This window comes from Coptis chinensis, chromosome 4, assembly GCF_015680905.1.
Source record: "Coptis chinensis isolate HL-2020 chromosome 4, ASM1568090v1, whole genome shotgun sequence".
Classification (NCBI taxonomy): Eukaryota; Viridiplantae; Streptophyta; class Magnoliopsida; order Ranunculales; family Ranunculaceae; genus Coptis; species Coptis chinensis.
Genome location: NC_141459.1, coordinates 19,654,608 through 19,669,538, shown reverse-complemented (window position 1 = coordinate 19,669,538; position 14,931 = coordinate 19,654,608). Strand labels below are relative to the sequence as shown.

The 14,931-nt window shown below is 35.8% G+C and overlaps 1 protein-coding gene and 1 long non-coding RNA gene across 2 annotated transcripts; both read left to right on the top strand.

Moving 5' to 3' along the window:
* Window positions 1-842: 842 nt before the first annotated feature.
* LOC147502429 (uncharacterized) lies at window positions 843-1,351 on the top strand. The gene is made up of 3 exons (XR_015219995.1): window positions 843-1,023; window positions 1,103-1,167; window positions 1,245-1,351. It is a non-coding gene; the product is annotated as an uncharacterized LOC147502429 (long non-coding RNA).
* Window positions 1,352-12,849: 11,498 nt separating this feature from the next.
* LOC147502428 (F-box protein SKIP23-like) lies at window positions 12,850-14,931 on the top strand. Its single transcript, XM_086607249.1, has one exon. It carries the CDS (start codon window positions 13,188-13,190, stop codon window positions 14,625-14,627), a length of 1,440 nt encoding a protein of 479 aa, XP_086463375.1. The 5' UTR covers window positions 12,850-13,187; the 3' UTR covers window positions 14,628-14,931.

The window sequence follows — 14,931 nt, the reverse complement described above, 5'->3', positions numbered from 1 at the left end:
CTATAACTATGTCAACAGCTGGTGACCGTGGCTAATAATTCTACATCTTTGGTCCGTGGCTAATGCTCCGGGTCATCCGTGGCTAAAGCCCCTTTTTCTTGTAGTGCTACTTTGTCATTTCAAAATTTAATACCATCTATACCCTTAAGATTACATAGTCACTTAAGGACGTATGTGTAAATTCAAGTCGAAAATCAACTATACACCCTTATTCAATTGTTCGCGGCTTACCCTTCAGTAATTGCCAAATAAATACCTTTTATTTCGTAGAGTATACTATAATTAACATGGACATTTAAATTGAACCAACCTTTTTTCTACCATCAAATACCCTTGATAAAATATTAAAATCAATTATTCAATACCTTTAAGAAAGACTACTTTGTCATTTCAAAATTTAATACCATCTATACCCTTAATATTACATAGTCACGTAAGGACGTATGTGTAAATTCAGGTAAGAAATCAACTATATGCCCTTATTCAATTGTTCGCGGCTTACCCTTCAGTAATTGCCAAATAAATACCTTTTATTCCAAAATTAAATTCAAGCAAACCAACCCTCTCTTTTCTTCTTCTCTTCTTCTTCTCTCTCCCAAATCTCCATAATTTGCTTGAACTGAAAGCCACAACAAAAAACAAAAACATACCTGATTGTCTCTCTACTGCCGATTATTATAAGAAGTCACGCGAACAAAAAAAATATTGGTTTCAAAAGGTAATATATTTGTCCTCTATTTGATTACTTTGAACCCACTCTTTTTCATCTCACTCATTGAAACAGAAAACAGATGAAATATCCAACCCAAATTTTATCTACAACAAAGACCCAGAAAAAACTATTTGTAGTTCAACCTCACCTTCGTTCAGATGTCGCTTTAAAGGCTAAGCTTTCTGAAGCTTTAAACCTCGCCAACTCTCTCGAAGAGCAGCGAGATGGATTCTTTGTTGGAGATATTAGTGAAAAGGAAAGGCCGGCTCATGTCGTTGTTCAAAATCCAATTGCTAGATCAATTAATTCAGGTTCTTCTCATATTTACTTTAAAAGTAAATAAATTTTATTTTTTTAATATATATAATGTCTATTTAATGTTTGTTCTAGGCACATACTTTGGAAGTGGGACTGTGAAAACAATTAAATGTCATATAGATGCTGAGGAGACAAAGGTAACACCGGATTCATTTTGATTCATCTTTAGTTCACGACTTGGGTGAGTTTAACAAGGACCATTTAGTTTTAGCAGGATGAGTTTGATGCTGTCTTTGTAAACGCCATTCTTTCAGGGGTCCAGCAACGTAATCTAGAGGCAAGTTCTCTTTAGTTTATAGTAAAATTCTGCCTATATAGATGCTATGGTATTGATACTTTCAGAATTGTAATTGCAGCATGAGAGGGGGAAACCTATTTTAGACCGGGTAGGACTTATAATAGAGATATTCCATGCTCATGCTCATGCTCAAACTAGAGAAGCAAAGTTACTCAATTGTGAAGCGCATTTGTTGTAGGGAATATTATCATTGTTGTTGTTGTTGTTGTTGTTGTTGTCGTTGTCGTTGTTTTTTTTTTTAAATAGAATAGTGGTCCACATTTTGAGACATGGAATGTTGGGGTTCTCAATATTTCGTTTCAATTTGTCGTTGATTGGAGTCACTAAGAGTGTAGAACCTTAGTATGGGTGGTTGGGTTATACGTGATAATGCAAGTTGGTCTTTTAAGGCCCAAAAAGGCAGAAAATACTTATACTGACATAAGAAAGTATGAGAGCAACGTTACTGATTTTTTTTAATTAGCCTTTGTGCTAATATAATAATCGTTTTTTGTGCAGTGGTCAAAGCAGTTTTAGAGCAAAGTACGCTGCTTAGTGAATGGCAAGATATTACCAATCAAGATAGTGAAGAAGGGGATGTTCTTAAGGTTGGATCTGATTCTAATTTTCGGTTCCTTATATATGTATACATTCCTCAAGTAAGGCTGAGTTTGTTGTTTAAATAACACAAATTGAAGGTTCAAGAGTTGAACAAGTTAATAGAATGGATTGAAACAAAAAAAACCGTGCTGGCTTCTATGGGAGATGGAGCAAATAAGCATCTATGCCTATCTTACTGCCTGGGTTGCTTACTGAGCCTCATAGGGGTGTTGTTAGTGCTCTTGCTACCGAATCTTAAGGTAACCATTGTTTCTCCGCCATTTTTTTAAAACGTTAGCTTTAATGTGAGAGTTAAGATTTATGTGCATGATTGTTATGTGGGATGCTCCATTTTTGTCCTTCTACCTGGGTTGGGTGTTTTATGAATAACTTAGTATTTGTGGGATGCTCCAGTTATGTGTCAATTATACAAATTGTTTTACGTGTCTAAAAGGTGTTTTAGGGAAAATTGAGTTGGTGTGTGTGTGTGTGTGCCGAGTGTCACTAGCATTCCCCTAAGGCCCTACTCCTACAGATACAAACTTCACCTTTCTTTGAATTTGGTCATGATGTTCCCTATGGAATATCCTTCCTAAACACATGTCTTAGAGGCTTTGCTAAACGGAACATTTTGTATTGTGTTATGTGAGCATCACTAACAATCCCCTACGCCCTACTCCTAGAGGATACAAACTTCACCTTTCTTTGAGTTTGGTCATGATGTTCCCTATGGAGCATCCTTCCAAAACACAGGTCTTAGAGGCTTTCATTCAACCAACCATCTACAAATTGGGTTGCTACATAAGGGGTTACCTTCCCTAACCGCTACGGGACTGCATTTTACGTCCTTAGTTAGGCCTTACCTTTTGATGCCTAATAGTGCGGTTTCCCATGTCAACAACCGGGGGGGTGTCGTCATCAAGAATTTTATCATCAACAAGGCCATAGTGAAGGGGCGTAAGAGTGTGCAGTTGCTCAAACTAAATTTTAAAAGTTATAAAATCTATGGGTCTGCCTTCTTAGTTGCACACGTGCACACCCATGAATCCTAGCTTTTTCTATTCTTTATAAATGTAAATTGGCATATTTAAGATAACTTTTTTCCTCATTCATGAAAGGGTGCCTTTACTTGAATGATTAAAAAATTCCCAACTAGAACAAGAAAAACTGTTTGACTTTCATGCCTTGCTAAATAGGAGAGAGGAGTGCAGGAGTGCGTCAGCGCAAAACATGAATGCTTTATTAGGTTAATTTAAACAAGAGTCGTAGGATTCAAAACCCAGGATTGACAAGGAAGTTAAAGCTCTTAACGAGGCATAAACAAATTAGGACTTACATTTGCCCATCCTCACCTAGGTAAGAGATGCTGGTTTCTATTTCTACGTGCACTTAGGATAGCAATGTGGGTGTTTGAATATCACTAACACTTGCAGAGGTGCCCTGGCAAGCTATCTCCTATTTTATTTTCTGTTGATTGGATTATTGTTCTATTTGGAAACATATTTACACAGTTAATCCTTTCTTGCTATCAGGTTATTAGTATAAAGGAAGCAATGCTTGATAAAGATAGCTGAATGTTACAATTTATGCCTTGATTTTAATATATTGTGACACGAGACTTGATTGTTTTTAATTTTTCTATGTTGTTGTTCATACATTGATGGGTATTTACTCATAAGGTTCGGAGTAGCCAGAATTGAATATAGGCCTTGCTGTGGTCATTGGTCATTATTGTTATTCTTTTGATCGATCTTTTGTAGGTTAGATTTTATAACTTTTCATTCTAACGATTTACGTGCCATGATTGCACCATGAAAGGGGCTAATTTCACCTGTAGCAACCGAGTTCGCTTTGAATTCTAATATGTGTTGCTCCTGGTTGTTAGACCTTGCTACGATTGCCTGCTATCATTATATTTCCCTTCTTAAAACTTGATACTATTCAAACCATCCTGCCCCTTAGGAGATGTCTTCTTTTCAAAACTTTCCAACCCTCTCTCCCGCTTACTAAATTTGATGATTTGCTTTCATAATCTTTTTTATTTGATGGTTTTGAATTGCGTATTTTTTTTTTAATTTCCTTTTCATTAACTCATACTTCGGAATGTTGAATATTTTTTGACTGCTTTGGTAATAGTGGTGACTTACTAAGTCTTCATTTGGGGTTGCATTTGGGTGCAATGCTCATTTTTATTGGTGGTTTCCCAGTGCCTTAACGACTGAAATGGAGCCATGGGGTTGAGTAACAAACGAACGCAGCTATCATTATTGTGCGGGATGAGGATGGACACATTTTCCTTATGTGTCAATGAGCATATGTGTAAGATTCTACATACTCATACATCTGTGTATTATAACTTGACAATCCTGGAATGAAGCTGTGCTATGTGATTAAGAGAACGACATTGCACTTTAGTTGGATATAATATGATAAACCTTTTAAGAAGACATTGCACTTAAAATAGTCCATATTAGATAACTTTTTATTTAGCTTATCATACTAAAAATGGACATGGCAAATTTAGTTGAACATAGCACCTTCAATCTAGGTGGTTTAATGTATGTGATAATGGGTAACCAAGAAGAAATCTGAGAAATTTAAGCTTTATCAAGTTAATTGAATGATTTAATCCATTGTTTTCTCTATCTTCCTCCGTTGGCAAGAGGTGACTACTCTGTTTCCTCTCACTTAGGTACTTTCCATTCATTCTCTCCTTATTGTGTACATCTTCCTTATTCGACTTCACAATACAAATTGTTAAAAATAGTTTGTGTTAGGACTTGGGAAGGAAGCAACAATTAGTGTTTCAATTTTTATCGATTAATTTTTATTTGATTTATACATTCTTCTATTTCTCCTTTCCTCATTCTATTGCACCTTTTAACCATCCATGTCTATGAGGCCATGTGCGATTTCTATTGTTCTAGATAATTATAGGAAAGTTAGTTAACTCCAAGGAAGCTATTTGTGTTGTAGTGTAGTTTATTATTTTACAGGTTAAGCAAATTTGCTTATGATTTTGGGTCAATTTATTCTTTCTAATTTGTTGAAATGAAATGCCTGAAATGTTGTAGAAAAGCCTGCAGAATTATTAGTTTATTTCTGTTATGCCAAGTTATACTATGTTAAAGTCTGGTAGAATGTCAAAGCTATCTCCACTAATAGTTCATTTGTATCGAAATACCAAATATGTGAATAGAGATTGTACATGTTTTTGTCCTTTCAGAATGTGTTGTGGTGGTGTAGTGCATAGTGGAGCCTGTATCTTTATTCAATATTTTCTTTTAGGTGCATATATGATGTTCACTGTTGAAATATATTTCTTGTTCAAAAATAAATCTATATATAATTCCAGTTTTAAGCCCTGATCTCTATGACTTGGGTTGATTCGTAATTTTGGGATATTTTCATCTTCAATGTGAACTTGATTTTTTTCCATTAACGTATAGGTTTTGCCTTCAAATATCACAATTTTGCAAGCAACTTGATGGAAGCTCCTGCCATGCGTTATCTACTTAAAGAAACTCGACAAAAAGTTGTCAGGTTCTCATGGGATACAGGTTAGTCTTGACACTTCTCTTAGAGTTCTTTTCCTTACCAATTTGTTTCCCAGTTGTTTTTTCTTTTCATTGATGTACTCATAGCCAAGTCGACTTTCTGATTTGGGGCATTCCATCATTGTTAAAAACTATTAGGTTTTTTTATATTGATGTATTCATATCCAAGCCAGTTTCTGATTTGGGGTGTTCCCTCATTGTTAAATCTAATTACACTTTGCCAATGCAATCTAATTGCTAGAATGTTTAGTTTTACCCATTGTGATCAACAGGTGTTCTTCTGTCAAAAAATTGCCTTGCAGTTAACTTTGCAAAAAGAGTTCAGACCCCTTGACTGTTTATCTTATATATAATGGGAAAACTTGCCGCCGTTTATTAATTCCCGTATTTTTTGTTTTAATCCAATCTTTTGGTCGAGAGGGGTGCCCAAAAATTTCACCCACGAAATTTTCTACACTTTGCATTCGAAGGGTAAATCGGTAATTTAAAACATTCCCAGGACCATAAAACTCAACGTCTTTGACATTTTTAGCTTAACGAGACACCGTTTCCGAATAATAACCCGAAATGACACCGCTTCAGCGCTTTTACCAAAAATAAAAAAAAACAAATGGTTAACCAAATTTGTTCGTCTTATTCTTCTAATTGTTCATCTTCTTCGGTACCAAAATAATGAATCTCCACCGCTGATGATAACATGTGAAATTGGTTTAAGGTACTTTTTGTTTCAAATTCGGTCGGATTTTATTTTCATTTTATTTTTTAATGCCCTTAATCACTTATCATAATCGAACTTCCCTTTCTTTCTATTTTATTCTTTGCTTTAATCAAGGCTCCAATTATTTATGTTGGTTCATTTAATCTACCTTTATTATTATGTTCAACGGAATCACTATTGTGCAACTTCAATGGAAGAGGTTAGTTCAACGAATTTTTATTTATGCTTATTCTACAAATTTTGGATATGCTTCTAGAATTTTTGTTCTGACTGTTCCTAAATTTTGGATAGACTTAAAAAAATGAACTTCTCGGAACAGTCGCACTGTTTGGCCGATATTCCCAATTAAAACCCGTTTCTTTTCTTCTTAAAAAAAAAGTTATACAAAAACACTCTGAACTTTCGCCATTAATCTCTTTTTGGGTTTTCCATTATCTATCATTGGATGCAACTTTTCTCCTAAAGCGTGCGCAGCAAAACGTGGTGAAGAACAATGGAGTATAGCACTATGGTGCAAGAAATCATTATATACTACTATCACACTTTCATTTTGTTTACTAGCACACGGTTACTCTTATTTCTTTTAAAACTGATTTTCCTCCCAAGATTTGTGGGCGTGTTATGTAGAAAAACAGGGGCCAAGATTTTGGAGCCAACGGTGAAAATGAGAACAACAATCATAGGTATGCGTGTTTCTATTACCAATCCTTTCATTTAATCACCTTCAAAATTTAAGTTTGATCTTCCTCAAGTATTGTTATTTGTTATTTGCTATTACCAATCTGTCTCCGATCTCTTCTCCTAATAATTCCTTCCAGTTTCATATTTATGGTTGGTTGTTCCTACTTTCGAATTGAGTGGTAGTGCAAACATGTAACACGCGTGATCATTTTCATCGTGTTATACTCTACGTTGTTATGTATTAATAGATTTTGTCAGTTTTCTATTTATAGGTTGGAAATTTTTTCTTTGTGAAGAAGTGTCGCTCATTATTTGATTGAGTGTCATAATGAGTGACATAAGGAGAGCCCTGGTTTCACGTATTTTTGAGTTTTTGGTAAAGAATAACTCATCTCTCAATGCATGTGCAATTATGAGTGTGAGTTGTTTTTTCCAGTTGCATCGATAAGCATCCCAGTTTGATAGCCTTCACTACATATTGTTTAGTTTTTAGCAACAAATTCATCGAGAGATTTTATTTTTTACTTTCTTTTTTGCCTTTCTGCGGCTTCAAGTTTTCGTTTTCATAGGGTGTCAACAATGGTTTGATGAACATGTTAAATTAAACCTGGTATTATTGATCATTACGACATCGCTGGCACTGACATCACAAAGATAACCTCTAGACTTCATCTCAAGTACAAATTTGGCAGCTGCATCAACAAATTTCTTATTAAGAGTTCCCTCTTAAACCTGTTAAGAGGGAAGTATGTGTGTTTAGACTTGGTCATAAACCTGAATTTGCCTTCGAATTATATACAGCTTCATAGGTTCATAGCATAACCAACATTGCCGAAAGAAGCATGCATTTCTAAAAGACATGACTAGGTGGATGATGTTGGTAGAAAGCCAATCTTCTCCATTTTTGTGAAGTCTATGAACTTAACTCAAATAGTGTACTTGGCATTCTGTGCACTTAGGCCCACTCAACTACTATCATATGTTGAGTTTGATTACTTGGGAAAGCCAAGGCAACAACATGAATAAGGTGTCAACTTATCAAAAAAGGGTTGATGGTCTTTCTTTAAATAAAAGAATATATAAGTTAAGCCATAGCTTGGCCTTATGTTATAGTTACTGGACGAAAAATTTACGTCTTTGGAACTAAATATTTGCCACATATATAGGCATAGGGACATCTCTTTTCAGGAACAATGGGGTGATTGCTACGATTTGGATTGCGATTCCAAATCATTTCAGATGTTTTCAGCTCTAGAACAAGAACAGGAATGGAACTTACACTGCCTTTGGTGAGATTCAAGCAAAGCACCAAGGTGGTTTTGCAGTTCTGTTAGAATTTGAGTACCAATAAGTGAGTCGCCACAATCACTTTAATTTCTTTTGTCTGCATAATACCCCTTTAAAAACTTGAAGTGTAGCTTCAATCTCCGGGTACAACACGGACTTTATACCCTCTTAAAAAGTGGCCACAATCACTTTAATTTCTTTTCTTTACGATAATACCCCTTTAAGAACTTGAAGTATAGCTTGAATCTCCCCGGTACAACACGGACTTTATACCCTTTTAACCCGTGGTAGGCTTACAAGATTCACCTTCGAGTTTCTAACAGCTCCTCCATATGACCATAACCGCACCGGTTATTCCCGATAATGTTCCATCTCAGATTGAGTCTCTCGCTTGCTTTACCCACTTAGATTTCGTTATCTTTCTTGATTTGCATTTACCTTTGCAGGTGAGGAGTATGCCTGCTCTCAGGCCTCTATATCCATAGGAAGGGTGCGATGTTGAACAACAGAGAAAGACAAAGGTGGAGCAAAGCAGCCTACATTCCTAACAAGACTTCGAAAACCAAGACGTCTTGCACATTCTATAGGTTCTCCCGAACTAGCATAGTACTCTTTCATATTGAGTTGAATGTGTCGGACTTTATTTCTTTAGAATGCAACGGAATGAATGACGATATAATGCATCCCCCGCTTCCTTGAGCATTTTCCATGTCCCACTCATTGCAACACTTACTATTTTGCTATATCAATAATTATCGTTTAGCAAAACAAAAACTCTATCCGCATAAACCTTGAAATGTTAATAGATCTCTTTTTATTTTGAGCCAAGGCACTCTTGAAACATTTTATGCATCGCTATCATGCCACTTTTAGTAAAAGACCTATACTATATATGTCCAAGATGGATCTATAGAGAAAGTAGGAAAATGAGAATTACCTCTTTACTACTACTATCGCTTAGAAATACTACTTTAGAATAAAAATCATGCAGATAGTGGCTTCAAAAGAATGGTATGTGTAGAAATTAAATGTATGGTGGCTTCAAAAGAATGGTATGTATAGTTCAAGTAGTGTGGAACTTCTAAGAGCCTAAATAGCTAGGTACATATTTTCAACACTCATTTAACTGGATTTGCATTATAGTCACCAGCATCAACAAATTTCTTATTAGCTAAGATCTGTAAGAGGGAAGTATATGTGTTTAGACTTGGTCATAATCCTGCATTTGCCTTCAAATTATATCTGACTTCATAGGTTCATAGCGCGAACCAACATTCTTTGGAAGAAGCATGCATTTCTAAAAGACATGAGTAGGTGGATGATGTTGGTAGAAAACCAGTCTTCTCCATTTTTGTGAAGTCTATGAACTTAACTCAAATAGTGTACTTGGCATTCTATGCACTTAGGCCCACTCAACTACTATCATATGTTGAGTTTGATTACTTGGGAAAGCCAAGGGCAACAACATGAATAAGGTGTCAACTTATCAAAAATGGTGATGGTAAGGAGTTCCATATTTGTACCCCCATACTTAGAAAAAAGTTAAAGAAGTAAATTGCACAAGAAGACTTGAATTGAACAGGACTTTCAAAATTTTAATATGTTGATATTGATTTTAATTGTTTATCGATTATTTTATTTGATTTTATCTATAAATCCAATGATAGCGTTTGTATGCCAATCAATTGGAACGAGTGGTGGTCTACACATCACAAATTGATATGATGTGGTGTACACAATTTTAGCTGTGTTAATTTCAGCCAAAATCATAGAAATACTAGCAATTTTCCTCCCCGATTTTTTTAGTATTTTTCGATAATTCTTGAATTGAAAGTGTGACAAAGATACTTTGGACAGCCTGTTACTTTCACTTATGAACAAGATGAGGTTGGGCACAATATTATATTTCCTATCTGTCTATTGAGAATTTTTAATGTTTTTTAGTCCTATCTATGTGCAGGTCGTGCCACTTGACATTTGTTTGTAGTGATGAAAGATTGAAAGAAATTTACCATGTTAAGTATCAATTTTCTTAGAGGTGGTGTGATTGTTAGTAACTTAGTATAATAATTTTCGTCTCTTTAACAAGTTCAGTTCTAACTGTTTTTTTTTTTTTTTTTGAAGCACAGGTCACGGCGAAAAGTTGGTCGAACCATTGTTGTTGTTGTCTCGGAATTCAACAGTTGGACATATATTCAAGTTCCGATGTAAGGATTAATTAAATTAAGTAGTTAAACTATACAAAAAGTGTTGTAGAGTAAATAAGTTCATAGGATATGATTGTCGAAATAGCTATGCATTTTCAGGTTTAAATTTAAGATGGAAACAAGTGATCGAAGTTGTTTTTCCCGTTAAAAAGGTGATAAAGATACAATTTAAACCCGGATGTGCATACTAACATGAAGATTAGAAATGTGGCTTAAAAAAATCATACTAAGAGCGGTATGAGATTTTCTTGTTTTACAAGATGACCTTATTCACATTTTCTCTTTTTGTGAACACACCAAAAATGTTTGGTGGAAGGTGTTGCATTTGAATTGAAGCACAATACACTTGCTACTTCTTACATTGCCCGCTTTGACATCTTCGAAAGTGGGAGGATATTGCTTAGAAGCATCCCAAATTGTTGGGTGAGCCACATCATAGTGTGGAGGTTTATATCCATCATTTGGGAGAACATGTAATTTTTTTTTTTTTCAATTTAAGTCATTGCATCAGAAATTCGGCCTCTACTCACGTGTCATCTAATTGTAAACATCACGCTAATGTTGGGGTTGATTTATTTTTTTTTTTTTTTTTTTTTTTTTTTTTTTTTTTTAGGGAACACTAGGATGATGTGATGCTTTAACGCCCAAGGATATAAAACATATCTATGACAGAAACTAAGTCACAAATGCAATTTGAGGATGTATTTGTTGGTGAAGAGGTTGCTGTCGGTAAAGCTCTATCTTTCGATGCGGCATAAACACTCATTAATGTCTATCTGTTTTCCTACTAAGTTGATATTTAATAACATTTTTATATTCTTCAGCCTATAAATTCCACTTTGTAACAAGTTTTGATTTGGTTCAAAAATATTATGTTACCTTTCGAAGTCAAATTTCTTAATTTCATTATTTCTGTTTTCTTTGAAATTCCTTCCAAGTTTAATTATAAATTGTCATTACATCACAAACTCTGACCACATTTATCTGAATTTGTTTGTTATGATTGTACAATTTAAAGGAAAATAAATAAATAAATTTCAACCAAAACCATAGAATTACTAGCAATCTTCCTCCCCGATTTTAGTATTTTTCAATAATTTGTGATGAAAAGTCCAAGTACTTCGGACGAAGTTGTTTGCAGAGATTTTGTCTAGCACGTGCAACGCATGTGCCCATTTACTATTTTTGTTTTCGTGCTTGCAACACTAATGGAGTTATGACTACCTAGGTGGACTATGACATTTTGTTCAACACAGTTTCAAATGGTATATATTGTTTCGGATATTTAGCACAACGAATTGAACTAGATCGATGACAGACTTATTTGGTTCGGCATCCTGGTATTTGCATACCCTTATTTCAGTATGACCACAAACACTTTCAGCTACAGGTATCTTTGGAGATAATAGGTAATATGCTCTCTGGGACATCTATGGCAGGTCCCCATGCAACTGGTGCAGCTGTTTATGTAAAGTCATTTTAAAAATATTATACTCATGGGTTTAGAAGCACTGAATTTGTTTAAACTATTGCCTTGATTCCAAAGCTCAAGTAATCGATGAAGACTTTTGTTGTTTGTTATCTTTATTAGTTGACCAAAGTGATTGTGGGAACCATTCATTGTATGTCATTTTCTTTTATATCTTGAGCTCTACATTCGTTGGGTTTCAATGTCGGCAGGTTAGTTTTTAGCTTTGATTATTCATATATTTGTTAATCGTTATTTATATATTTGTTTTGTTCTCAATACTATGAGCATTTTTATAAAAGTGTTTCACCGATTGCATTTGCAACTCAATATCTTCTGTTTACAGGTCAGTAGCTCCTCAACGGCATATGAGTTTTCCAAAGTAAATATTACTCTGTAAATAGGGATCAAGGGTTTTGATGGTGTTATTTTTTTGCTAGACTACCAAAGGTACGACAATGTAGGTAAGTGAAAGGCATATAATCTGGTGTAAATGAATTCAGGTGTCAAAGCCACATGACATGCAATTAGAAATGAAGCCGGAAGAAACCGCAAATATCGGTTTGGGTTATCTATTTTGTTTATTGATTAGTATGTTATCATGGATTTTTTTTTTTCAATTAAAATTTGGGAATAGTCTTTGAATCGCCTCAGAATTGTTCACGCTAATCACGAAAGTGTCGGTATGCACTTATGGATCGGAAGTATTGATTACAAAGGTATTTTAGATCATGTTAATTAAGATTATCGTAAAGATTTAATTTTATTTCATGAGCTTTACACACCTTTGTACTATGCGCTTATATATTTGGCGTAAACTCCTACAAGGGGCACTTTAGACTATGTATGGACTGTTTAATCGGGCTGTCAAATGTGATAAGATTGCTAATCATTAGTCTTGCCAACTTTTGAGGGTTTTGACGCCGCATTTTTCGGCCAGTTGAGGGCCTGAGGGCCAAATTATCACCCCTCACGGGTTAAAGTGTAACCCGAGTGAAACCAAACAAGGTAAAGCCCAGCCCAGCCCATTTCATTTATTTGTGTTTCCATGTCGGTTTCCGAATCCGAAACTTTAATTAGAAGAAACCGTGTCATAGGATTGCATTCAGAGTAGAAAACGAAATGCCTATTTTTTATTTTTGATCTGTATATATTTAAGTGTTGAAGAGAATTACAGAAGGAGAAAGACTATTCCAAGGGAAAATTGGGAGGCAAGTCGTGTTATTTGGTTTGAGTTTGATCTTCCCAATTGTTTGAGGTACTAGTAAAGCCCTGTTCTATTCTTCCTTAATTTATTATTTATTGTGACCATTTTCCTTCCAGTCCTTTTACTGAATTTCCGAGTTTTTTCTTAGAATTATAATGGCCTGTAATTCAGATCAAGGAGATAAAGGCAATTCCTTTATAGAATTTTCAGTTTCAAAACCCTGCCTCTGTAGTGGTTCAGCCCTTAGGTTTTCTGAGGACAAAAAATGTGCGTGTCTAATAGTTTCGATTACTTTAGCTCTGTACGAGTTTCAACAAACTTATCAGAAGGATAAACACCATATAAGTATAACAGCCCAACATCTAGTTGATCATAATGATAACTTGACAGGTCTCCCAGTTCCTGACCATGTCAAATTACCTCGTGTTGGAGGTGATTCAATTAATAATCCCGTCTTCCTCGTTCATCCAAAGGATATAAATGTGAACTGGCTGGACCTTCCTGACCACCTTACATCTCTAGTTGCCGAGAAGTTGGTTGGCAATGTTAGGGACCTTATTGTCTTTAGTGCCGTCTGTACATCCTGGCATTCCGTTTATATCCAAAATCTCAAGTTTAGGGACCGTCTACCCCGTCAGCTTCCTTATGTCATGCTCCCCACGGAATTTGACCGTGATGATCAGACACGAAGTTGCTACAGTATCTCTTCGAATAAGCTTTGCGGTTTCCACTTACGTGTTCCCCAGGACAGGATATGCCATGGTTCCAGTTACGGCTGGCTGGTAACAGTACACGACAATCTTGATGTTTCTCTATTGAATCCCTTCCTGTCAGTTAATAATGAGATCCATCTCCCCCCTTTGTCCACTTTTCAACGCACTGGAAACGATCCACTACATAATCACTACATGATCAAGGCAGTCTTGTCTGCTAATCCGTCACTGAATCCCAACTATGTAGTCGCTGCTATCCATGGCGACCGCAAGGTATTGGCTTTCTGGAGGCCCGGTGACACCGCATGGACTTCCTTGGATATCAAATACGAAGCTTTCAGGGATCTTGTATACTATAGAGATCAATTCTATGTTGTTGATAATGTTGGTGTTATTTTTGCTTTTGACGCGAATCATCCCCACCCCAAACTGTCAGTAGTTTCCCCAGGTGCTCTTGTTGAAGAGTCCAGGTACATTGTTGAATCGTCTGGAGATTTGCTGCAAGTTTTAAGGGATGTGCATGTGACTGAGGATGATCTAGCCTATTTCACCCGTGGATTCCAAGTTTTTAAGCTACTGGATTCAACTCGGGATGAATGGGTTGAGGTCAAGAGCCTAGACGGACGTGTTCTGTTTCTTGGTGATAATACATCCATGTCTCTCTTGGCTTCAGATTTTCCCGGGTGCAAGCCGGATTGTATCTACTTCACTGATGATTACCATGAAGGTTATTTCGAGAGAGTGTATTTGAAAGAATCGGATGGATTTTGGCCACATGAGATGGGAGTCTTTAACATAAACGATGGGAGCATCGAACCGTTTCACCCAGTGGAGTCGGATATGATCCTTCCTCCTCCTATTTGGATTGAGCCAGCCCTGTAGCAGTCTTCTGGAGTTCAACTTTTTGCTCTTTCTCTGCTGGACTGCTTTTTTTTTTTTTTGCAAGCCTGTTTTAAATGAGATCAGACTTTGGTAGTCGGCACCTGCCTGGTCTGCTTGTTTCCCTGTGTAATATCTTATATTTATTGGTTTGTCATTTTTTTCCCCCTAATCTAGTGCGAGTTGTCTTCTTTCTTGTTGCTGTAATGTTGGTCTACACTTTCTGCATATTTATTCACTTGAACTATTTGTATTACTGAATGTGCGGTTTGCTGATTCATTCAATGAAAACTGATTATTTTATGTC

Coding starts and splice junctions, on each gene's coding strand:
- LOC147502428 (XM_086607249.1), top strand. CDS start 13,188: ATGGCCTGTAATTCAGATCAAGGAGATAAAGGCAATTCCTTTATAGAA.